The sequence below is a fragment of the Lepisma saccharinum genome, chromosome 9, assembly GCF_977018435.1.
Source record: "Lepisma saccharinum chromosome 9, izLepSacc3.1, whole genome shotgun sequence".
Taxonomy (NCBI): domain Eukaryota; kingdom Metazoa; phylum Arthropoda; class Insecta; order Zygentoma; family Lepismatidae; genus Lepisma; species Lepisma saccharinum.
Genome location: NC_139237.1, coordinates 59,075,915 through 59,101,893, shown reverse-complemented (window position 1 = coordinate 59,101,893; position 25,979 = coordinate 59,075,915). Strand labels below are relative to the sequence as shown.

Genomic DNA, 25,979 nt, shown 5'->3' with positions numbered 1-25,979 from the left:
TTGTAGGTTAGTTTATACCCAAAAACAAAAACCTTGGTGATTTTTTCGAGTGAGGTGTTGGCAACACTGCAAAAAAATAGGGCTCATGCCTTACGAGAGCAAACCGTTAACATACACCGTAAAAGGCTACGCCTCGCCCCCTAAGTTGGCAACACTGCGAGAAAATAAGGCTCATGCCTTACGAGAGCAAACCGTTAACATACACCGTAAAAGGCTACGCCTCGCTCGAGCTGGCAACACTGCAAGAAAATGAGGCTCGGTGAGATTCGCAGTATTGCCAGCTTTTTGCTTTAAATTAGGTTAGACCGAGATAAAAACCTTGGTGATTTTTTCGAGTAAGGGGTTGGCAACACTGCGAGCCTCACCGAGCCTCATTTTCGGTTCTTGAACCCGGCCACTTATACTACTAGCCTGTTCTTTCTTTTTCTATTTTTCCATTTTCATGAGCATATTTATTTCTAAATTCATTTTTTTTTTATTGCATATATGATTTTTCAACTTCTAACCAGTCATATTACTATATATGAATGTTGATCATGCTTATGTTTTTCTACTATTTGTGCATATTAACTCAAAGATTTTGCAAAGAGTCATTAACGTAGCTGGAATGAATTTGCATAGCAAGTAATATATAATAGAAATCTTCCTCTTTTGGGTAAAGGAAAGCAAGAACATTGTATTCTCTCTTTCATTAATCCTTTTTTCTTTGCATTTTCTGTCTTTTGAACTAAAAATAAAATTTAGGATATTTGTTGACAAATACATGCTTTATTTTCTTCAGTTCAAATAAATTGAATGGTGTTGATATCTTAATCTTTATTTTAAAAATTCTATGTAAATTTATAAATAATAAATTCAGTCTGAAATTCAATTGTGTAATATTTATTACTTGCATAATTCTCTCTATCTAGTAGTGCTAGTTACATTTCAACTGAGTTTCATTTTTCAACTTTTCTAATTATCACCACCTAGTTTCTATATTGTCTCCAATTTTGGATCATCTCTTCCCATCTCATCAGCTGTAGAAAAAATATGAGTTGTATATTCATCTTCTACATGAAAAACTCCCACTTCCCATCCCACTATTTGTCTCCTTACAGTTAATATTGTGCGAATATGAATATGGGTACAAGGAAGGTACAAAATAGATAGATAACCTCAGCATGGAGATATAGATCAGAAGGATAGGATATGTATAACTTATTACATTAGATGTCAAATGAATTCTCAGTCCTTAAATTAATTAACCTATTAAAAGGTAAATTTCCCCATGTATATAGCACTGTGCACTGTGCCATGAAGGCACATTTAGAGGATGTGGGGGTAGGGCTCCATACATTCTCCATCTCAGCCATTTTGGAGGTAATTTGATCAGCACACATGCTCTGGCTGCTTTTACCCACCCAGGGTTGCCCCAAGGTACCCACAGATTTGAAGCTGTGGGAGCCCCAGAGCTGCATTATGCAGGGATGAGGCCGAAAAATTTCTGACCTCGGATTATGTACCCACAATACTTACTCTATTGTTGTGATTGTTCAAATTTGAGCTTTCCCTGTCAGAATTGGGCACTCCAATACCAACCTAAAAAGGTGAAATACCTGACTAACAGATGAGGTAACATGTCACGAGCACAGTGTTGTTCGAGTAGCAGCATGTCAGGCACTGCATGCGTTTTCTCATATCACTTGAAGAAACATGATACTGAGGCAAAAGAAAATATTTTTTCAGAAGATTTGGGTGAAAATGCAGTGTTGACTGGAAGTGAGACTAGGTACAGATACTGCTGCATGTTAATGCCAGGCCACACACAGCAATAGAACTAAGGAAATGCTCTGTTCATTGAGTTAGAGACTTCTTCGTCATGTGACTTATTTCCCTGACCTGGTTCCTTCAGACTACCACCAGTTCTGGTTCCTGCAGGAGCACCTAATGGATTCTCACTTCTGAAACTTTCAAGAGGTGGAAAATAGAATTGTTATGTTTATAGACTCTAAACCCCCATCGTTATATATTTAAACGGGATTTGCCGGCTGCCTGAAAGATGGCAAAAGTGTATAAATTCCAGTTAAGATTATGTCTACAATTAAAATGCTAGTCTAATTTCTATGAATAGGTATTTTCTTTCTCTAAAAAGTGCCAAGAAATAATTTGGACACCTAATACTTGATGGTGCTTGTTAATTTTATTTATGTTCATTATGAATGGATTGGCAAGCTTACATTATTTTGAAGGTAGTGAAATGCATTTTCATTTATCACTTTTAACATTGCATTAATTTCGTGGTGGTATTGTGGTACTTCTGTCTCCTTGTAATCAAGAAGCTCCAGGTTTTGATCTCCGGTTGTGGCATAATGCACAGGCGTTAGTATCATCCTTATGCTCTAAGTCAAGATAAAACAAACTTTGATGCTGTGTTGGAAATCTGATTGATCCTATTGCAATTTACTTGAACATATTGCACACGTGCATGTGTCACCAAAGAATATGTTATTCATAACATAACACATTCATATTTTGGACATGTATGTCGGAGCTATTATGTTATTCAATACACAATGAGTTGGTTATTTTATACTTTAGGCTGAAAGCACATTTTTCTTCATAATAGAATTTCCATCGGTTCCTGTGATTTATGCAGACTTAGGGATGAAAATATTGCCTGGGCCTGTCACCAAAATACAGAAGGCAAAAGGAGAACTCATGAATGACATATGGAAAGAGTACTGCACCATGTAGTTGAAGAAGCTTTTCATATTGTTTAAATAGAGGGAAGAGTTGTAATTTGCATCATGTTTTTCTTCAGTTTTGTTCATGTTTTTTTTTCACTGTTCGAATTTCTCCTTCAACAAATTTTTACTTATTAATTTCCATTTTGTGCTAATTTGTTGATATATATATATATATATATATATATATATATATATATATATATATATATATATATATATATATATATATAATTATATATCAGCCATAAATTGATATGTTCCCATGTGTTCATGGCTGATTTTTTACCTGTGACATGCAGAAACCTGTCCCATGCCAGCTAGGTGATTAAGTACAATAAGCAGTTCAATTTTGACTTGCTTCCGACATTAATACCTTCAAGTCCAAACCTCTGCATGCATGTTATTCATGAGTTAACCTTCATTAATCTTATCTAGTAATCGGTTATTCCCATTGTCATGATTCATCAAAAGTGATGCTAAATGAAAATACATACATACGCAATGATATTGTCAAGTGATGCTTGGGTGGGTAAAAATTTGTTTTTTCTATTTATAAAATTATTTTTGTTATAATCAGTATTCTCTACATGCAGGACTTTAGACTGATGACAAACTAAAAATTGTAATAAATTAATATTTCTGCATAATTGAGCACTTATAATATAATACATTTTTAAAATTCACAACTCTCCTTACAGGTACTTACTCCAGAATACCAGAAGAGGAAGTATTGTATTACAAGAACATTCACCAACCAGAGAGGTTGATATGATTTCAAATCAAAGTCTTCGCAAATTCACTATCTCACAAACAAGAACCAAGCTTTGCAACTCAGAAGAGTCAACATTAGTTAGATCTGGAATGGATGAAAATACAAGTAATTTGAAACCACCAATTGGACAGGGAGAATCTGATAGCTCACCTACCCCACCAGGTGGCCTTCGTTGCAGTGTGTGCAACAAGGTGATGGCGTTTAGATCACAGTTAGAAACCCACATGCGTATACATACTGGAGAGAAACCATACTCGTGTCCAACATGTAACAAAGCATTTAATAGCATCTCAAATCTCAAAAGACATTCAAGAATCCACTCTGGACTCAAACCATATTCTTGTCCTGTATGTGACAAACAATTTAATCAAAGTTCAATTTTAAAGAGACATATTGCAATGCATGCTGTGAAACCATACATGTGCAGATTGTGTTCCAGGGCTTTTGCTACAGTAGATGACTTAAATAGGCATTCACTTTTCTCACATGTATGATAGGAATATCATTGGGTAGAGTTAGCCTCATTCACTATAGTTATACTCTATATCAATTGTAAAATCTGCATTTATTATAAATAGCTTGTTTGTTTTTCTATTTTTTCTTTCTGATAAATACAATTATTTCTAAATTCAAATTTTTTATTCATTTGTTATTTTTTAGCTTGTAACCTGGCATATTACAACACATGAATGTTGAACATACTTATGTTTTTCTACCATTCATGCATATTTGCTCAAATATTTTGCAAATAGTGATTAGCATAGCATAGCATAGCAAGTGTAACATAATAGAAATCTTCCTCTTTTTGTTAAAGGATAGCAAGAATATTGTGTTATCTTTTTCATTAGTCCTTTTTCTTTGCACTTTCTCTCTTGTGAAGGAAAAATAAAATTGAGGATATTGTTGACAAATAAATGCTTCATTGTTTTCTTTTTCATTTTAAGTAAATTGATTGCTGTTTACATGTACATTTGCATTTTTAAAATTTCATGTAGATTAATAATAAATAGAGTTTGTGTGAAGTCCAATTCTGTAATATTTATTACATACGCAAATTTTTCTGTAGTAATGGTACTTAAGTTTCAGATATGTTTTGTTTTTCAACTACTTTGACTAGCACCACTTAGAGGTATATTCTCTTAATTTTTGTACCATAATCTCGGTCTCATCACCTGAAGATCCGTAACTAACTTTATGCATTGTATATCATCTTATACACAAAGAACACCCATTTTTCACAATTTGTCTCTACATAGGTATTATCTTATGAGTGTGAATATTAATATGTAACAGGTAGAAAATAGATGGACTCGCCATGGAGATATAGTTCAGAAAGAGAGTATATGCATAACTTGCTTGATGGTGCTTGTGAATTGTAGTTATGTTTATTAGCATAATGGATTGGCATGCTTACCTTATTTTTCAAGTAATGAAATACATTTTTTATTTATTTCTCACTTTTTCAAAAAATTCAAATGTACTGTAAATCCATATATTAGGGTAAATGCATTAGCAGGCTTTCCAGATGGCATTCTGGCAATTTTATGACCTTGTAATGAAGTGGCCCCAAGTTTGATCCCTGATTGTGGCACAATGCAGGGATGTTTTTATCCCAATTAAAACTCTTAAATCCAACTCTTGTTAGGGGGTAACTAAGATACATTCTCTTCTACTTTCCACGAATATATTTCACATGTACTTTGGTTTCCAAAGAATATATGCTTCATAGCATAAACATTATTTGTATTATGGACATTGATGTTGGAGCCATTTTGCCACACAGCATATATATATAAATCAAAGAAGGTAAAAGGAAACACTCACCGGACAGTAGAAAAATTCAAAATTTTCGCTAATTTCATAGCATCATCCGTGTGAGAAGAAATAGACGGAACCGAAAGTTGGAGCACTGCAGAGTTGCCAGGTCCCCATCGAAGAAGAAGCGGTGCGTAGAACAAAAAAACACTGTTTCGTCACCAGGCTCGTCGTAAAGTGTGAGTGTGTGTGTGACACACACACACACACACACACACACACACACACACACACTCACACACACACACACTCACACTCACTCACTCACTCACTCACTCACTCACTCACTCTCTCTCTCTCTCTCTCTCTCTCTCTCTCTCTCTCTCTCTCTCTCTCTCTCTCTCTCTCTCTCTCTCTCTCTCTCTCTCTCTCTTTTTTTCTCTTTTTTCAGGTTGAAAGAACTAATTTTCTTCGTAATATTACATGCAGTTGTTTCTGTGATGTATGCTGGTTCAAGGTTGAAAATGTTGCATGGACCTGTATTCATAATTTAGAAGACAAAATGAGAATTGAAAATAGCCACAGGCAAAGAATACTTCACCATGTAGTTGAAGAAGCTTTTCATGTTGCTTAACCTTCAGCAGACAGGGTCTCGTGCATGTGGATAGCCTCTCTAGATTAGACCTTTCAAGCATGTGCTTTTTAAACTTGCTGTGATGCACAAAAAAGAATCATGGCTCGAGAACTAATTGTCATAGAGAGATTAAATTGTGTTTGTTTTCTTTCAGAATGACAGGGTCTTTAGAGGAGTGTACACATTGTACCTCCAAATATTGAAAGTTAAGGAAGAAGAACAAATTTGCAATTGAGGGGAAAAAATGGTATTTGGAGTACCCCTGAGGTCACCACAAATGTGTTCTTGTTCTTACATGTAAGAGTGAAATATATCTGCAAAATACGGTGGTTGAGAAATTTTTGCCCATTTTATAAAATCTATCCCATAACACTCAGAGGGGAACATATAACTTTTTCAAACTCTGCTTGTTAATAATAGTCAATAGTCAGGGGTGCCCATCCCCCCAAGGCCCATGATGCACTCCCCCCCAAAATGGTAGACCATTTGCCCCCCCGTTTATGCCGAATGAATTACTCAAATTATTTTTGTCGGACAAAATTTGCGGAAAAATATAATACCAGAGGTGCAACCATGAATTTGGGGGGGGGCAAGTACCAGTAGATAAACGCACCAATAGTAATAATAACATTAATAATGGCTTTATTACTACTACTTCTACTAGTAGTAGTAGTAGTATCAAAGATGTTATTATCCTCATAAATTACACAAAAAGGGGGTAGAAGTCTGTGCTAAAGCATTTGTTTGGAACAAACAATTTGAAATATTTTTTCAACACCGCCAATTTCACATTCGCTAATAGTGGAAATCAAGCACAATCTGTATTTTTGAATGGCAGAAAATGAATGATAAATGCATTCCGAAGATACATGTGTATTGTATAACGTATGTTTTACAAATACCTATGCAACATGGAGCGACATAAAATAAGAAAATATCGGGTGGGCTGAAAAGTTCGTAGGCTGACTCATAGATGGCGTTACTAGAATTAAACCATGTGATTTTTACTTAGTACTAATCTTCAAAAGATACGTGTATAAATTTCACAGCTGCCGGATAATTAGTTCGTGAGATATAGCATTGTGAGTGAAGCAGCTTTTGTTATTGTGAAAAAATGGATAAAAAATAATTTTGTGTGTTAATAAAGCATTGCTTTTTGGCGAAAAAAAATACTGTTGAAGCCAAGGTTTGGCTTGATAAACATTATTCGGACTCTGCACCAGGAAAATCAACCGTTGAGAAGTGGTTTGCTAAATTTAAACGAGGCAAAATGAGCATCGAAGACGATGCACGCAGTGGATGCCCCAAAGAGGCTGTTACCGACGAAAACATCAAAAAAGTCCACAAAATAATTTTAAATGATCGTAAAGTGAAGTTGATCGAGATAGCTGAGACTTTAAAAATATCAAAGGAACGTGTTGGACATATTGTGCATGAATATTTGAACATGCGAAAGCTGTGTGCAAAATGGGTGCCACACGTGCTCACAAATCGATCAAAAGCAACAACGTTTTGATGATTCGGAGCAATGTTTAGCGATATTCAACCGTAATAAACACGAATTTTTCCATCGATATATTACAATGGATGAAACATGGCTTCATAACTACACTCCAGAGTCCAATCGACAGTCAGCCGAGTGGACTGCACGTGATGAACCGAATCCAAAGCGTGGAAAGATGCAACAGTCGGCTGGCAAGGTTATGGCATCAGTATTCTGGGATGCGCATGGTATTATATTCATCGATTACCTTAAAAAACGGCCAGACCATCAACAACGATTATTACATAGCGTTGTTGGAGCGTTTAAAGGATGAAATCACGAAAGAATGGCCTCATTTGAAGAAGAAAAGAGTGCTGTTTCATCAAGACAATGCACCGTGTCACAAATCAATGAAAACGATGGCAAAATTATATGAATTAGACTACGATATGCTTCCCCATCAACCATATTCTCCAGATCTGGCCCCCAATGACTTTTTCCTGTTTGCAGACCTTAAAAGAATGCTCGCTGGAAAGAAATTTATCACTGATGAAGAGATAATCGCCGAAACTGAGGCCTATTTTGAGGCTAAAGAGAAATCGTACTATAAAAATGGCATCGAAAAATTGTATGACCGCTATAATCGTTGTATCGCCCTCGAAGGCAACTATATTGAATAATAAAATCGAATTTTGTCAAAAAAATATTTTTTACTATGTTAGCCTACGAACTTTTCAGCCCAACTGATACATATGCAACAAACTAACACTAAATTGCATACTTATTCAAAGCTTATTCAATACAAATATACAACACACATTATTTAAATACATTGCATTACAGAAAACAAGTAGATTGCGAACGAAGCGAACAAGAAAATTTTCTGATCCAATTTTTGCAATTGAAAATAATATTGATTTAGTAGGGCGCAAATAATTTCACTGGACGCCATGGCATTCTCTCTTTTACAACTTTTTTTAGATCATTCGGAGCCCATGGACGACTCCCGCCCCCCCTAGTTACAGCTCTGAACTTGATGAAAACGAGAAAAGCAGATAATGCGAGCGATGCAAGCAAGAGAATTTTACAAAATGAATTTTTATTTGCATAGAATTTGAAATCGAAGGGGTAATTAATTGTTCCTCTGTGCGTCTCCTGCAGGTGCCCTTGGCCGTCAATGTTTGTCCCCCCTTGCCCCCCTAGAATTGACTTCCGTCGAAGGTTGGGGAGGAGGAAATGACCCCTGCCCTCCCTGTTGTTGCGTCACTGTATAATGCAGACATATTTAAGCAATATATGTTTACTTTAGATACTTTAGGCTCACTGCCATTGTTAGTCAACTTTATTCTGCACAGTTTGTCTGCTCGACTAGCCTTGTATTAATGCGAATACCACCCCCCCCCCTCCTCCATCCAAACAGATTCTAAAGGCATAAGAGGTGGTATTTCATTTCAACCCTATTGCTGCAATCATCCACAGGTAGGTAGAAAAACTATACATAATGACCAAAACTAAAAGAAATCAATAACAAGTCAATCAAACTTTACGATTCCCTCCTTCATTTTTGTGTGAAGATATATAGAATAGGTATAAAATGTTGTCCCCCCCAAATTCCCATGATGCAGGCGCATCATAAAACCCTCCTGTGGGCACCCTTGATAGTCAGAATGGATATATTGTTTTGTAATTGGAGTGTGTTATACCTTCACATGTATACAAATGAACACAATAGGTAGAACTGATATATCATGTCTGATTTTCAAGAAATGTTATTTTAATTGCTGCTACGTAGTGCTGGGAAGACATCCCAGCCATCCAGAAGGGTGTTATACCCAGTGGTAAGACCTATTCCTGCCTGTCTGGTAAAAATTAAATAGTGGGCACAGAAATGTAGATCCAGCATTGTTCTTATCAGTGATGTGTCTTTTTACCGCTAGTCTTCCTCTTGCAACATATTTTTGCAGAGAAGCATGGTGCTTTTATTTGGAAATTTTGATTTTGTGCTAATTTTTTATCTACTTTAAGTGTGCATTTAAAACATAAAGAGGAATACATGACTGATTTTTAGTGACAGTCTGAAACTTGTGCCATGCTATTTTCAAGAAATGTTTGTGTATAAAATGTAGCTTTTCAATGTATTTTTATTTTTTATTTTAAATTTAAGTATTCAGAAAATGTAAAAATGTTTTTTTTTCATTCTCTCCATTTGTGTATTTTAATCTCATGATAAACTTAGAATTGTAGCAAAATAATATATTTTTATCATTTAGATCTCTCATAAAAAAACATACTCTGTTTCCAGGTACTTACTTCAGAATACCAGAAGAGGAAGTGTTGTACTGCATGAACACTCACCAACAAAAGAAGTTAATATGATTTCAAATAAAGGTCTCCACAACTTCACCATCTCCCAAACGAGAGCCACACTTTGCAACTCAGAAGGGTCAGCCTTAGTTACACCTGGAATGGAGGATAATGCAAGTAATTTCACACCACCAATTGAACATGGAGAATCCAATAGTTCTCATAACTCACTAGGTGGCTTTCATTGCAGTGTATGCAAGAAGGTGATCATTCGTAGAGCACAGTTTAATATCCACATGCGCATACACACTGGAGAGAAACCATATTCGTGCCCAACATGTAACAAAGCATTTAATCGGAAGCAAAATCTGGAAAGACATTCAAGAATCCACTCTGGACTGAAACCATATACTTGTCCTGTGTGTGACAAACAATTTAGACAAAATTCAGGTTTAAAGAGACATATAGTAATACATTCTGTTAAACCGTACATGTGCAAATTGTGTTCTAGATCTTTTGCTACTGAAGATGATTTAAATAGGCATTCACTTGTCCCACATGTATGATAAGAAAATTGTGGAGAAGATTCATCCTGATTTAGTATTGTCTTGTGCTATGTATATAACATGTGCATTTAATTTGAATAGCTTGTTTTATCTTTTTCTATTTTTCCATTTTTATAAATACATGTATTTCTAATTTCAAATCTTTTATTGTTTGTAATTTTTGAACTTGTCATCAGGCATAATACTTAAACATTGAACAATCACATGTTTTTCTGCCATTCTTACTGAATTCGAATTGTTTTGTAAAGTATCATTATCATGGCTCGAATAAATTTTCGTAGGAAGAGTAATATAATAGAAAGGTATTTTTATTAAAGGAAAGATAAAATATTTGGTTATCTTTTTCATTAGTTCTTCTTCTCTTTGTGCTTTCTGATTTTTTAATGAAAAATAAGATTGAGAATATTGTTGGCAAGGAAATGTTTCATTGGTGTTTCATTCTAAATAAATTGATTGCTGTTTTTGTGTACATTTGTATTTTTAACATTTCATGTACATTGATAATAAATAATAAAGTTTGTCTGATGTCCAATATTGTAATATTTTTCAACTACTTCGACTAGCTCCATTTAGAGCTATATTTTCTTCCTTTTGAAACCATAATTTCTGTCTTATCAGCTGAAGGGTTGTAACAAAATTTATGAATTGTATGTTCATCTTATTCATGAAACAACACCGGGGCCTCCCTGTTGATATCGTGGTAACATTGACCCCTTCTAATCAAGGGTCCCAGTTTCGATACCTTGTGGAGGCACATGGCACAGAGGTTCGGTGCCCACTTTAGAGTGTAGGTCAAGCTATGATTAGTCTTCCTGTGCACAACGTGGACTTAAAACAACAAATCAATCAATGAAACAATTTCCATTTTCCCTTTTTTTGTCTTCATGCGGTAATTATCATATGAGTGTGAAAATGGGCACATAAAGAGGTAGTAAATAGAATACCTCACCATGGAGATACCAAATAGAAAGTGAGGATATTCTTAGTTAAATTGATTCTGCTTGTGAATCGTAGTTATGTTTATTGTCATAATGAATTTGAATGCATACATTTTTCTTTAGGTAATACTTTATTTATTTATCAGTTTTTGTTATTTTATTCTTCCTTCTGAAAGGACATATTTTCTTCATAATAACATTTCCATTATTTCCTGTGATATATTCTGTCTTGGTGATGGAAATGATGCATGGACCTGTCTCCAAAACATACAAAACAAGTTAATGCGTGAACAAAAAGCACACATTTTGTTGAAGCAGCTTTTCATATTATTTAATGGAGGTTACAGAAATTAGGATGCAATTTGTAACATGGCTGTTGTCAGTTAAGTTCAGGAGTCTTTTTTTTTCTCTCTCCCAACACTTGGCTTCCTCTTTCAACAGCTTTTCACACAGAATTATGATGCTCTCATTAGGAATTTTTAATTTTGCTCTAAGTTTTTGATTTACGTTAATTATGTATTTAACACATTATTAAAAACACTTCATTACATGATTGATTTTTCCAGTGGCAGTCTAAAACTTGTTCCATGCAATTTTCATGTAATGTTTATGTGTGATGAAATTTGTTTTTCAATTTATAGAACTAATTTCTTGATTTATGTTTCACAAAATGTAAGGTATGTTTTCCTTCATTGTCTCGATGTGTGTATTTTAATCTGATGATAAACTAAGAATTGTAGAAAATGAGTTTATTTGTGTAGTTTAGAACTCTTATAAAGTATTATTCTTAAAATTAACATCTCTGTTTCCAGGTGCTTATTTCAAAATACTAGGAGAGAAAGTATTGTATTAGAAGAACCTTCACCAACCAATATACGTCTCTGCAAATTCTCCACCTCACAAGAAAGACTCAACATTAGTTACATCTGGAATGGATGATAATGCAAGTAATTTGAAGCCACCAATTGGACAGAGAGAATTTGATAGTTCTCCTACCCCACAAAGTGGCTTTCATTTCAAAGTATGCAACAAGATTATCGCTTTTAGATCAAAGTTTGAAACCCACATGCGTATACATACTGGAGAGAAACCATACTCATGTCCAACATGTCACAAAGCATTTAATCAGAAAGGACATCTGATGGTTCATTCAAGAATCCACTCCGGACTGAAACCATATACTTGTCCTGTATGTGACAAGCAATTTAATCATAATTCAGTTTTAAAGAAACATGTAACAATGCATGCTGTGAAACCATACATGTGCAAATTATGTTGTAGAGCTTTTGCTACTGAAGATGATTTAAATATTCATTCACTTCTCCCACACGTATGATAAAATAATGAGGAAGATTTAATCTCATTTAGTATAGTTTTTTGTTATGTACCAAGTGGTAAATGTGCATTTATTTGTAATTAGTTGAAAACTTGATTTCCACTATTTCAACTTGCAATCAGGTTTTACTTAAACATTTCTACCATTCATGGATATTTACTGTAAAGTGTCATTAACATGGCTGGATAAAGTTTGTATCGGAAGAGTAATGTAATAGAAATGTTGCTGTTTTTGTTAAAGATAAGCAAAAATGTTTTGTTATAGTTTTTATTAGTCCTCTTTCTCTTTGCATTTTCTGACTTTTGAATAAAAATAATAATGAAAATATTGTTGACATAGAAGTGCTTCATTGTTTTTTTCATTGTAAATAAATTGATTGCTGTTTCATGTACATTTGTATTTTTAATATTTCATGTAGATTCATAATAGATAATAAAGTTTGTCTGATGCCTAATACTGTAATATTTATTATGTTTGCAAATTTTTCTGTAATAGTGGTACTTTTGTTTCAAATATGTTTTGTTTTTCAACTACTTTAACTATCTCCACTCAGAACTATATTCTCTTCCTTTTTTGCACCATAATCTCTGTCTGATCAGCAAAGAGTCCTAACAAAATTTATGAATTTGTACTCTTTCATGAGACAACTCCTGGACTTCCCCGATGGCATAAGGGTAAGGTAACGTTGTCACCTTGTAATCAAGGAATCCCAGGTCCGATACCCGGTGGAAGCACATGGTACAGTGGTTTGGAACCCACTTTAAACTGTAGGTTGGGTCTTGATTAGCCTTCTTGCACGTAAAGTGAACTTAAAACAACAAATCAAGTAATGAAACAACTCCCACTTCCCCTTACTTTGTCTTCATACAGTGAATATCATTTTAGTGTGAAAATGGACACATATAGAGGTAATAAATAGATTACCTCACCATGGAGGTACCAATTGGGAAGTGAGGGTATGCGTAATTAACTTGATGGTGCTTGTAAATTTTAGTTATGTTTATCATTGTATTCAATTTGCATGCTTTCCTTTTTCTTTAGGTAATGCATTTTTTTATTCATCACTTTCTGTTATTTTACTCTTCATACAGAAGGGACATATTTTCTTCATACTCCATTGGTTTCTGTGATATGAGGGTGGTCAAATGAAAATGGAACAGTATTGGGTATTGGCTTATCTTTATGTATGTGTACTCTGTGTAGAGGGAGAGTGGGAAGTAAGGAAGAGAACTACTACTACATAATGGACTCATCCTAGATAGTCGCACGTGAGCATGTGATATGCGTAGGTGGTTGGGCAGCAGTATCATCCGAGAAGGTGAGCAGGCAGGCGGGCAGTCAGTGCTTCACTTGCAGTGGCGAAATGCTTGCCAGCAAAGAAGAGCAATGTGGTGTTATTTGTTTCTTAGTGGCAGAAGGAGGTTTTCCTGGGCCATGGTCAAATGATGAATGCTGTTTGTTAGTGCAGTACCCTCCAACGTTTGAATGCAGCAATCAAGGCCAAAATGCCCGGCCTGTTGTCCTCTGGAGTGGTTTTGCTGCATGACAATGCGTGTCCACATACGTCACCTGTTGCAAAGAACACGTTTGGCGACATTTGAGATGACAGTGTGGGAACACCCACCATGGAGCCCTTATCTATCGCAAAGCGACTGCCATATCTTTGGTCCTTTGAATAAGGCATTGAAGTGTCCATGCTTCCACTCGGACAATGAAGTCATGTACAATGTTCGCAACTGGTTCCGATCTCAGTCAAAGGAGTTTTAAGAGCAGGGTATTCACCGTTTGAAGGAACAGTGGGACAAGTGCTTTTGTAACTTTGGAGATTATGTTTGAAATAAAACTTGTTGATTTCATTCTGTGTTCAGTTTTCATTTGATCCACCCTAATATATTCTGTCTTGGTAATGGTAATGATGCATGGACCCATCTCGAAAATTTAGAAAGCAAGTTGATACATGAACACCAAAGCCACACATTTTATTGAAGCTTTTCATATTGTTTAATTAGAGGATATAGAAATGCAGATGTAATTTGCAACATGGTTCTTATCATGTGTCTCTTGTTTCCTTGATCCTTTTTCGACACCTGACTTCTCCTTGCAACAGATTTTTGCAGAGAATTAGGAATGCTTTTTTTAGGATTTTTTATTTTGCTCTAAGTTTTCGATTTAACACCTAATTACAAATATGTTCTTACATGATTGATATTTCCATTGGCAGTCTAAAACTTGTTCCACACTATTTTCATGTAATACATTAAAAACTGCATATCCCGGAATCTCTATAAGAAGGAAACCTGTAAATTCGGAAAAAAGTCCCCAGAACGGACCGATTTTATTCCTGAAAATGACCTGCTTAAGGCAGAAACCTCCTTAACGTGGAAACTGAACACCATTTACAGATCAACGAGATGTTTTTATTCTTAGTAAGATGGACATTTCTTCCTTGATTTTTTTCGCTCACAAGAAAACAATGCAATACTGTAAGTGGAACATGCCTCTGTTGCCACTCGCTTATCGGTAACATTGTCGATGTGAAAGAATGTGCTTTTATGATTCCGTTTCTTTCTTTCATCTCTTACCCTCTTTCTCCACATTTCTTTGTATATTTCTCCTCTGTTCTTTCATCATCTTTCTATTTTTCTTGTTATTTCTCTTTGCTTCTTTCTTTTTTCTTCACTTTTGTCTCAATCTTTCTTCACCTCTGTTATTCCATCTCTCAATCTTTCTCTTTCTCTCTATGCACATCGTGCTACGATGCCAGTACGTACGCAAGTACGTACTGTACGTTCTTACTTACATGTGGTGTAGTTACATATTTGTAATCTCTGCTATGCTTATTATGACTGTATCGCATTTTTATTCATGTACGTACGTGCATTAGTACTCTATAAGTAATGTGAAATGTAAATCTGTCTTTATTTCCTGCAGCGCTCTATACTGTATTTAAAGTCAACCCTGTATAAGAAGGAAAACTGTTAAGATGGAAAATTTTGCTCGGAACCATCATGTTTCAGGATAGACAGGTTTTACTTTTATTTGTGTGTGATAGAATTCATTTTCTATTTATAAAACTAATTTCTTGACTTAGGTTTCACTAAATGTAAAGTATATTTTCTTTCATACTCTCGATGCATGTATTTTAACCTGATCATAAACTAAGAATTGTAAAAAATGAATATGTATTATTTAGAAATCTCATAAAATATACATTTTTAAAATTAACAACTCTATTTACAGGTGCTCATTCCAAGATACTAGGAGAGGAGGTGTTGTATCAGAAGAACATCCACCAACCAGAGAAGTTGATGTGATTTCAAATGAAGACTCAACAAAAGTTACATCTGGAATGGAAGATAATGCAAGTAATTTGACACCACCAATTGGAGAGGGAGAATCTGGTAGCACATTTATCCCACCAGGTGGCTTTCTTTGCAAAGTATGCAACAAGGTGATCGATAATAAATCAAAATTTGAAACCCACATGCGTATACATACTGGAGAGAAACCATACTCATGTCCAATATGTGACAAGACATTTAATCAGAAGGGAAGTCTGAAAAGACATTCCAGAATCCACTCTGGACTGAAACCATATACTTGTCCTGTATGTAACAAGGGATTTAATGATCTCTCAAACAGAAACCAACATAAAGCAATTCATGCTTCAAAACCTTACATGTGTAGTATTTGTTCTAGGGCTTTTGCTACTGAATATGATTTAAATATTCATTTAGTTCTCCCACATGAATTAAAAGAAAATCATGGGGAAGATTTAATATAATTCAGTATAGTGTTATGCTATATATCAATTGTTAAATCAGCATTTAATTTGAATAGCCTTTTCTTTTTTTTTCTATTTTAATTTTCCATTTTATTTTTTTTATTCCATATGTGGGTTTTCAGCTTTAACCTGGCATATTACAATACATGAGTGTTGAACATACTCGTGTTTTTCTACCACTCATACATATTTAGTCAAGTATTTTGTAAATAGTTATTAACGTAGCTTGAATAAATTTGCATTGCAAGTGTAACATAATAGAATTCTTCTTTCTTTCGTTTAAGGAAAGAAAAATAATTTTGTTATCTTTTTCGTTAGTCCTTTTTTTCCTTTGCACTTTCTGTCTTTTGAATTAAAAACAAAATTGAGGATATTGTTGACAAATAAATGCTTCATTGTTTTCTTTTTCATTTTAAATTAGTTGATTGCTGTTTTGATGTACATTTGCATTTTTACAATTTCATGTAGATTAATAATAAATAATAAAGTTTGTCTGAAGTCCAATCCTGTAATATTTTTCACGTGTGCCAATTTATCTGTACTAAATCCACAGCTATGAAAATAGGAGGCTTTACAGAATTGCACTGGTGCCACATATGCGAAAAGCAAAGCAAGAGCAGGACAAAAGTCTCTGGTTCCCGCTCACTGTGTGGCAACGTAAACCGGGCTGCATTGCCTATTTCGAACATCAGGCTGACCTCTCTCCGGGGCATACAGTTGTCATCCCTGACCTTTTGAGCAAATACTGTTAGTTTGTATCACATGGATTACAATGAGACCTTGCACTCCCTTAAACCTCCGAACCCACACAAACTTCTGCCACCTACCTAACTTCATGGCCGTGAGTTTAGTGGTACTTAAGTTTCAAGTATGTTTTGTTTTTCAACTACGTCGACTAGCACCACATTTTCAACTTATTATAATTAATTAGCATCAATAATTTCTCTTAATTTTTTTTAACCATAATCTCCATTTACATCAGCTGAAGATCCATAACAAAATTTATGAATTCTATAATCATCTTATAGACAAGAACCACCCATTTTCCACAATTTGTCTCCATACCGTGAATATCTTATGAATGTGAAAATTAATACATGACAGGTACAAAATAGATGAATTCACCATGCAGATATAGCACAGAAAGAAAGGATATGCATAACTTAGTTGATTGGTTCTTGTGGATTTAAGTTATGTTTATTATCATAATGGTTTTGCTTGCTTATCTTATTTTTCAGGAAATGCAATTTATTTATCACTCACTTTCTCATGAATTTTCAATGTACTGGTAATCCATATATTAGTAACATGTGAGTGTGTAAATGCATTAGTAGGCTTTCCAGATGGCATTGTGGTAATTTTATGACCTTGTAATGAAGTGGCCCCAAGTTTGATCTCGGCTTGTGTCACAATGCACAGATGTTTGTATCCCTATTAATCATAACCCATGGCTCGACAACCCTTGAAGGGCTTTGGCCTATCTCTTGTAACGTCTGCGACGTATTTATAAAAATACGTGCAATGTTACAGCATATAAATGAACAATCTGCTTGAACAGCAGAAGACAGCCTGAGTTCCTGCTGCCATCTGACAGCTCCGTTTAGAAACGTCAGCTTGGCATACTCTGTCATAGTTTTGACCTATACTTCGGGTGCAGACATTGTGCGGTAAACTTCGCTTCTCTTCCACCACCTTACTAACTACATCCAGTCGAGGTCACGTACGAAATGGAACGAACCTTGTTCTTCGTTGCTTAAAGGAGACATCATTCTCCTTACACGAAGGCCACATGTATTGAGACTTGCATTTCTACAATGGTCAGTAAAACAACAAACTAAATCATGTTGTTAAAGGTGTATGTAGAACTCCACTGTGATTGATTATAAGATAAGTGAAAAGTTTGCTCAATTTGAACATTTGAAATTCCCAAGAATAATTTATATCTTCACTACTTGAACAGCTTGCAACGAGAATAAATTACGTGAATACTATTCGTAAATCTAGCACGAATAAATTATGCAATTAAATATAGGAATCACACAATAAAAACTTGAATGACAATTTTGACTTTGCATGATTATCAACTCCCAACACAAAGATTACTTCACATATGCAATCTAAAACTTTGTTATGACACAAGTGGTACTGTTGTAGTGAATCAGGAAACCTTTTTGTAGCGTTTCAGGCACGTGTGATATTTCGTTGAACGAAAGTGCAGAAGACAAAAGAAATCAAAATGGTGCTTCATTTACGCGACATCATTCACTAGCACTGTCTAACTGTTTTTAGAAACTAATCTCTAAACTCTTATCCTGAAGTGTCAATTTAAATATCTGATCTGACCTACTTGTTAAATAGTAAGCGTATGATAATGAGAAATTAGTACAAGTCCTTTTTGTGTTACGTAACAAACACAGATACACTGTAAAGGTAAAATTTTGTCGAGTCGTTTGTACCATAAGAAATTGTACGTGTTTTTTGCATTCGCTGGGCAAGCACCATTCTTAATTATAAATATATTTATTTGGAAACACTCATACAAGTGTATCTATCCGCTGTTAGTAGGTTAGTACCATTGAGTGGTGACCACATAATTGGTTGTTACAACTGTTGTTTTGAATTGTATGTTCGTGAAATATTAGTTGTCGTCGTAAAGAAAGGGAATAAAAAAAGCATGTTGTTGAATGAACACTTTGTTTTCATATATATTTCCTAACTTAAAAATAAATGAAAAACTACCAGGGAACTGCCAGTAGAATATAGAATATTAATTTGTGGTAGTAAAGAAGTTGTGTATGCTGTCTTACTAACAAAATAATAAATAAGTTTAGTGTCTAGGTGATTAATGTGTTCTTGAATATCCCAAGCAACGTTAGGTGAACCATATTATGAACCAAACTGGGAAACTTAAGCTTTTTGTGCATTTTATATGGATGTAAAATTGTAATCCATATCGGACCCTAACTGCATAAATTATGAATAGGGCTCTGCTTCATTATTGCTCGTTTGATTATGGCTACGATACTGTAGTTTACTTGCGTAGTAAGAATGAAGCAGTAACAAGCAATTGTTACATTTTTTTATGTAACCGATGAACAATAATCCTGCCCAGTATGTCTTCCAGATAAATAATAGGATTATTGTTCATAAAATAACCAAGTAGAATGTTACACTCTCGACTACAGTCTCCCTCCCACAATCCTACCTAGAGATGTGGAGATCTTCAACCAGTAATGGGTTGATGTGGAGTCAGCACGTCGAACCCTCAGCCTTTACAGGAGGGTTCGGAGACAAGTTGTATCCCTATTAGAACTCTTTAATCCAACCCTTGTTAGCCTCTATGAGCAGAGAGTGGATGTAAAGCAAAGTTTGACTGTTGGTGGGAAGTCCGATAGATTACCTTCTACTTTACATGAACATTTTGCACATACAGGGTGTATCGTAAGATGGCACAAAAAGTGCAAGAATAAAATTGAAGTTAACGGGTAGCGGTAAAATAATAGAAGTTTAAGTTAGCTCCTAAACGGAGTGAAGGGGTTAAAGCTCAGGGGGCAAAAATAAGAAAATAAAATTGTTCATGCATTTCGAGAATGTATGAGAAAAAGCCAAGCAAACTCCACCACGTCTAATCTCTCCCGCATCTCCACCACGTACAAAATCTAAAGATTCAGGGAATCAAACCTCAGGCTATGCGAGAGCTTGGGGCTAGGGGGATTAGCAGCGAGAGGTGAACGTAAAGAAACAACGTTAACTCTTAACCAAGTAAAAGAAAAGGGGTTAGCCCCTGTGAAATAAGAACATCACTTAACTTCAGAGTTAAACACTTCGATGGTGGTCAATAACGATCATGTGAAAGAAAATGATTCTTCAATGCTGCGGTCTAAACCAAATAGCGTACGTCGAGGTGGCCGAGTGTTTAAGGCGATGGACTGCTAATCCAATGGGCTCTGCCCACGTGGGTTCGAATCCCATCCTCGTCGCTGACTTATTTTTCAATAACGACTGGTCTGGCAGGGTTATGAGAATGTAAGAATACGGGATAAAGGAATGTTCATTATCTCTGGTTTCCTGTAGCTTGAATATCTAGTAGAATCTGTAGATCCAGTTATGACAACTGACGACACGGTCCTGAAATAAAACTTTGCTAGCACCCGCTCCCCGCGGTAACACTTTACGTAATAATCGTACTCAGCCCATAACTGGGAAAGACAAGAACTGTTTTCGCGATAGATTTTGAATAATGACTGGGGCAAGAAATATTCTCTCAAGCTATTTATTTGGAATTTGAACATTCGATCTGCAAATCCGTTGACTCGAGTGCGTCCCTCGCTAACCGTGATTTCTGTGGATAATGCTGATTTACTGTATTTCATATTCATCCGACCTAGTGCAGCATCAGCGGCGTTTTACAACTCCACTGACGGTCGATGGTGTGATTTGCTTTTAAGAAGCTCTTTTCCAATGCTTCAGCGGGACCCCTTTTATGACGTGATTAGCTTATTAATTTATTATGTCCGGGGTCCTAGGTTCAAGTCACGCCTTTCATGTACATTTGTATTTTTAATATTTCATGTAGATTCATAATAAATAATAAAGTTTGTTTGATGTCTAATTCTGTAATATTTATTACGTATGCAAATTTTTCTGTAGAAGTGCTACTTAAATTTCAAATAGGTTTTGTTTTGTTAAAGTAGACTTCAACAACAAATCAATGAAACTACTTCCACTTCCCTATATTTTCTAGTGATACAGTGAATATCATATGAGGTCAACTCAACTCAACAAAGTTTTATTGGATTTACAGCTGAACATATGGATGTTTATACCCAGCATACATCATATAAACATCAAGTAAGTTATGCATATCCTCACTTTCTGTTTGGTATCTCCATGGTGAGGTAATGTATCATATGAGGTACAAAATAGATTACCTCACCATAGAGATACCAAACAGAAAGTGAGGATATGCATAACTTACTTGATGCTGCTTGTGAATTGTTGTTATGTTTATTATCGTAATGGAATTGAATGCTTACGTTTTTCTTCAGGTAATGCATTTTTTGTTTATCATTGTTTGTTATTTTATTCTTCATACCGAAATGACATATTTTCTTCATAATAACATCTGCGTTGGTTCGTGTGATATATTCTGTCTCTGTGATGGAAATGATGCATAAACTGTCTCCAAAATTGTGTTAATGCATTAACACAATAGCCACACATTTTGTTGAAGAAGCTTTTCATATTATTTAATGGAGGTTACAGAAATGGAGATGCAATTTGCAACATCGTTCTTATCAGTTAAGTTCATATTTTTTATTTTAATTTTGTTTCAACATTTGTGTTCCTCTTGCAACAGACTTTCACAGAAAATTAGGAATGTTCTTATTAGGATTTTTTTTTTATTTTGTTCTAAATTTTTGGTTTACGTTAATTTTGGATTTAAGACATAATTATGAACATGTTATTACGTGTTTGATTTTCCAGTTTTCTACCTGTAGAACTAATATCTTCATTTATGTTTCACAGAATGTAAAATATATTTTCTTTCATTGTCTAGATGTGTATTTTAACCTCATAAAGTAGAATTATAGAAAATTAATATATATGTATAGTTTAGAATACACATTTTAAAAATTGACAACTCTTCTTACAGGTACTTATTCCAAAATCCTCGGGGAAGACTTGCTGCATTAGAAGGGCATTCACCAACCAGAAAGAATGCAATTTCAAATAAAGGTCTCCGCAACTTCAGTATCTCACAAACAAGAGCCAAGCTTTGCATCTCAGAACACAAAACAATAGTTGCATCTGGAATGGAGGTTAATGCAAGTAATTTGACACCACCAATTGGACAGGGAGAATCTGGTAGCTCACCTACCCTACAAAGTGGCTTTCATTGCAAAATATGCAACAGGGTGATCGCTCATAGATCAAACTTTAAAACCCACATGCGTATACATACTGGAGAGAAGCCATACTCCTGTCTTACATGTAACAAAGCATTTAATCACAAGGGAACTCTGAATAGACATTCAAGAATCCACTCTGGACTGAAACCATATACTTGTCCAGTATGTGACAAGGAGTTTAATGATATCTCAAGTAGAAAGAGGCATATGGCAATACATGCTGTGAAACCATACATGTGCAGATTGTGTTCCAGGGCTTTTGCTACAGAAGATGACTTAAATAGGCATTCACTTCTCTCACATGTATGATGAGAATATCATGGGAAAGATAAATGTCATTTAGTGTAGTGTTATGCTATATAGTAATTGTTAAATCTGCATTTAATTTGAATAGCCTTTTATTTCTTTTTCTATTTTCCAGTATTATAAATACATTTGTTTCTAAATTCAATTTTTTATTCCATATGTAGTTTTTCAGCTTTAACCTGCATATTACAATACATGAGTGTTGAACATACTCGTGTTTTTCTGCCAGTCATACATATTTGCTCATATATTTTGTAAATAGTTATTAACATACCTCGAACAAATTTCCATAGCAAGTGTAACATAATAGAAATCTGTCTTTTTTTATATATACGAGAAATGTATATTTGGTTGTAGCTTTTCATTTATGCACCAGTTACATTTGTTTTACATTTCATAATTTTACAATTTCATAATTTTATAATACAATATTTTCTCTTACAATATAGTTGGTAAGTACATATATTATTTTCTTAGTCAGATTCCTCAAAAGTGTTGACAAGGCATATGCTTCATTATATCCTGCTTCTTTTAGATCTCTTAAGAAATACCAAGGTTCTTTAGGTATAATTGGTTGAATTGAATAATATTTTTTCCCATTAGTCTTCCCTGTAATTGTCCATTGTTTCTGCCAACTTTTCAACAATTCTGTTTTAGTATGTGACTCTAGTGCTTCTGCAGAAAATTTAATCCGAAGTGATCGGTAACTTGATTCTTCAGCTACGTACTTGGCTAATGCATCTGCTACGTGGTTTCCTTGTATGGATGTATGCCCAGGAGTCTATACAAAAGAAATACTGTAACCTGAGTTGGTTAGTTTGTTATATAAAATTTTTATGATAACAATGTACCAGTCTACATAGTATCAGCTGTTATCGACCCCAGGGAGTGTAAGACTGATGCTGAATCAGTGGCGATTACTACCCTCTTGAGGTTTTTCTCCTGTATATACAACAATGCTGTCTTTTGAGTTAAAATTGAGGATATTGTTGACAAAAAAAATGATTTATGGTTTTCTCATTGTAAATAAATTGACTGTTGTCTTCATGTACATTTGAATGGCTTATTGCAGAAAGGGACCTGAGTCACTTTTGCACAATTCTGAGAAAAACAATGAAAAATCGTATAATATTAATAGTGTAAGAAAGAAATGTGCCGTTGTTGGCTCAAATATTCAACATAATGAATAGTTAATTTTGCAACCCTCAATGCACCCCCCCTGCAGTATGCTGCTAGACACAGTGGAGATGAAAAAATTAACTCCAATACCTCAAAAATGTGACTCAGGTCCCTTTCTGCAATAAGCCATTCATTTGTATTTTTAATATTCCGTGTAGATTAATAATAAATAATAAAGTTTGTCTGAAGTCCAATTCTGTAATATTTATTACACATGCAAGTTTGTCTGTAGTAGTGGTACTTAAGTTTCAAATATGTTTTGTTTTTGCAACAATTTTAACTAGCACCAATTAGATCAATATTCACTTACTTTTTGAACCATAATCTCAATCTTACCAGCTGAAGAGTCGTAACAAAATTTATGAATTGCATACTCATCTTATTCATGAAACAATTGCTGAGCCTCTCAGATTGCATAGTGGTTATGTTGTCGACTTTTAATCAAGGGGTCCCAGTTTCGATACCCAGTGGAAGCACATGTCAGAGTGGTTCGAAATGCAATTAGCCTTCCTGTACATAAAGTGGACTTAAGACAACAAGTCAGTGAAACAACTGTCACTTTCCCTTTTTTTTTGTCTCCATACAGTGAATATGATATGAGTGTGAAAATGTGCACACGTAGAGGTACAAAATAGATGACCTCACCACGGAGATACCCAGGGTGGTATTTGTAGGGGGGGATGAGGGGGAATTTGCCCCACTGGATACTTGTGTCCCCCTCTCTGCTTGTCAAATGTTATCCCTGGGGCGGAATGATATTTGAGGGGGAAACAACATATTATTGGCAATTTAGTTAGTTTTTCCCACTTTGCCATCCAATTGCAACACTTTTCTGTCAGACAACTCAAAGCCCCATTTGGCGAAAGGAGATGTGGCCTCAAGCGCATCCATATTCCTGGTGTCAAACAAGTGGCCAGGGTTGAAGGCCACCTCCCCTCTTCCCTTTCATTTGTACATGGAATTTGGTAGGAAAATGCCACCCCAATGAATGTGAAATGAGTTGTTACGTGACGCGAACTTGTCACTACAGAAAGTGTATTTAAATGAGTGGAACAATAGTCCACGAAGATAGCTACATGGAATTTTTGAAATTACGTACGCAATGATGGACGTTAATATGTAGTAGCGGTAACCGCTATTTTGTCTTGTATTGCAGAAGTCATGGACTAATTAGGCGTAACTTGGCAGGGGCACTTGTCCACCTAACAAATTTTCAGAATTAACAAGGTAATGGAACTTTTGTTAAGATCCTGGGACCTGAGATTCAAGTTATTTTGTAATTTTTATGATCTCGCAAATGTAAGAGTAATTTAGCAAAGTAGACTTGGGTTCAAATTTTATGGGGTAGAAAACTTTTTGATTCTGCACACCTCCCAAAGTTATGCTCAAGTTCAATTCATATCCCGAAAAGGTAGTATGTCCCAGACTAGATTTCTGTGGGTGGGTGTCAACTCCTCTTCTCTAGCGGCCACAAAGGTATATACACACACATGTATGTATGTATGTATTATATTATCTCATGCTGTCTCTATACAGTCAGTATAATTCCCCCCCCCCCCACTGGAAATTTTATAAATACCACCCTGGAGATACCAAACAGAAAGTGAGGATATGCGTAATTTTCTTAATGGTGCTTGTGAATTGTAGTTATGTATATTACTGTAATGGATTTGCATGCTTACCTTTTTCTTCAGGTATTACATTTTTTGCTCATCACTTTTTGTTATTTTATTCTTCCTACTGAAAAAGCATATTTTCTTCATAATAACATTTCCATTGATTCATGTGATGTAGTCTGCCTAGATGATAGAACTGTCTCCAGAATTTAGAAAACAAGTTAACACTTTCCAGTCTGACGGTTTTCATGCATCTTTTACCTGTGGACGGACATTTTAGGGCATTTTTAAAAAATCCAGAAAATGCACTATTAATAGTATCACAATGTATTAAATATCAAATGAAAGCTTAGATTCTGTTGTAATAGATAATTCAATTAGATATTACATTTAATTTGCACATTGCAATATTTATGTAATTTTTGTATTTTGAAAAAAATTTCAGTTCTTTTTTCATTATTTGTCTTGAAAATGTCTTTGCACTGCTGTAATTTTGCAACAACAGGTCAAGCGTAGTTCACTTGTGTGTTATAATCAATGAAGCACTGTGGGAAACACAAACCAACTTCACAACGAAATAATGGTAAGCCTTTACCCAACCAGCATAAGATGCTCTCTGGTGGCAAAAAATAGAACTATCTCCAAGCGTGTGCAACGATAATCGC

General features: G+C 35.0%; 2 protein-coding genes and 1 non-coding gene across 5 annotated transcripts in view; all 3 read left to right on the top strand.

Moving 5' to 3' along the window:
• Positions 1–25,979, top strand: part of LOC145992069 (uncharacterized) — a 343,509-nt gene that overhangs the window by 276,556 nt on the left and 40,974 nt on the right. The window contains exon 4 of one of the 3 annotated variants that reach the window (XM_083128246.1): positions 15,758–16,368. The exons of the other annotated variants lie outside the window; for them this stretch is intronic. Within the exon in view, the coding sequence (XP_082984372.1) occupies positions 15,758–16,301 (544 nt within the window). The 3' untranslated portion in view covers positions 16,302–16,368. Of the gene's footprint in view, positions 1–15,757; positions 16,369–25,979 lie in introns of those variants that run through there. 3 annotated transcript variants of the gene reach the window in all.
• LOC145992837 (uncharacterized) lies at positions 1,653–10,321 on the top strand. Its single transcript, XM_083129232.1, has 4 exons — positions 1,653–1,771; positions 3,428–3,848; positions 6,045–6,076; positions 9,676–10,321. Exons 1-4 carry the CDS (start codon positions 1,653–1,655, stop codon positions 10,241–10,243), a joined length of 1,140 nt encoding a protein of 379 aa, XP_082985358.1. The 3' UTR covers positions 10,244–10,321.
• Positions 20,200–20,281, top strand: TRNAS-GCU (transfer RNA serine (anticodon GCU)). The gene has a single exon. It is a non-coding gene; the product is annotated as a tRNA-Ser (tRNA).

Coding starts and splice junctions, on each gene's coding strand:
- LOC145992837 (XM_083129232.1), top strand. CDS start 1,653: ATGTCAGGCACTGCATGCGTTTTCTCATATCACTTGAAGAAACATGAT. Junction 1,772..3,427: donor TTGACTGGAAGTGAGACTAG/GTACAGATACTG, acceptor CTCTCCTTACAG/GTACTTACTCCAGAATACCA. Junction 6,077..9,675: donor TTTAGAGGAGTGTACACATT/GTACCTCCAAAT, acceptor CTCTGTTTCCAG/GTACTTACTTCAGAATACCA.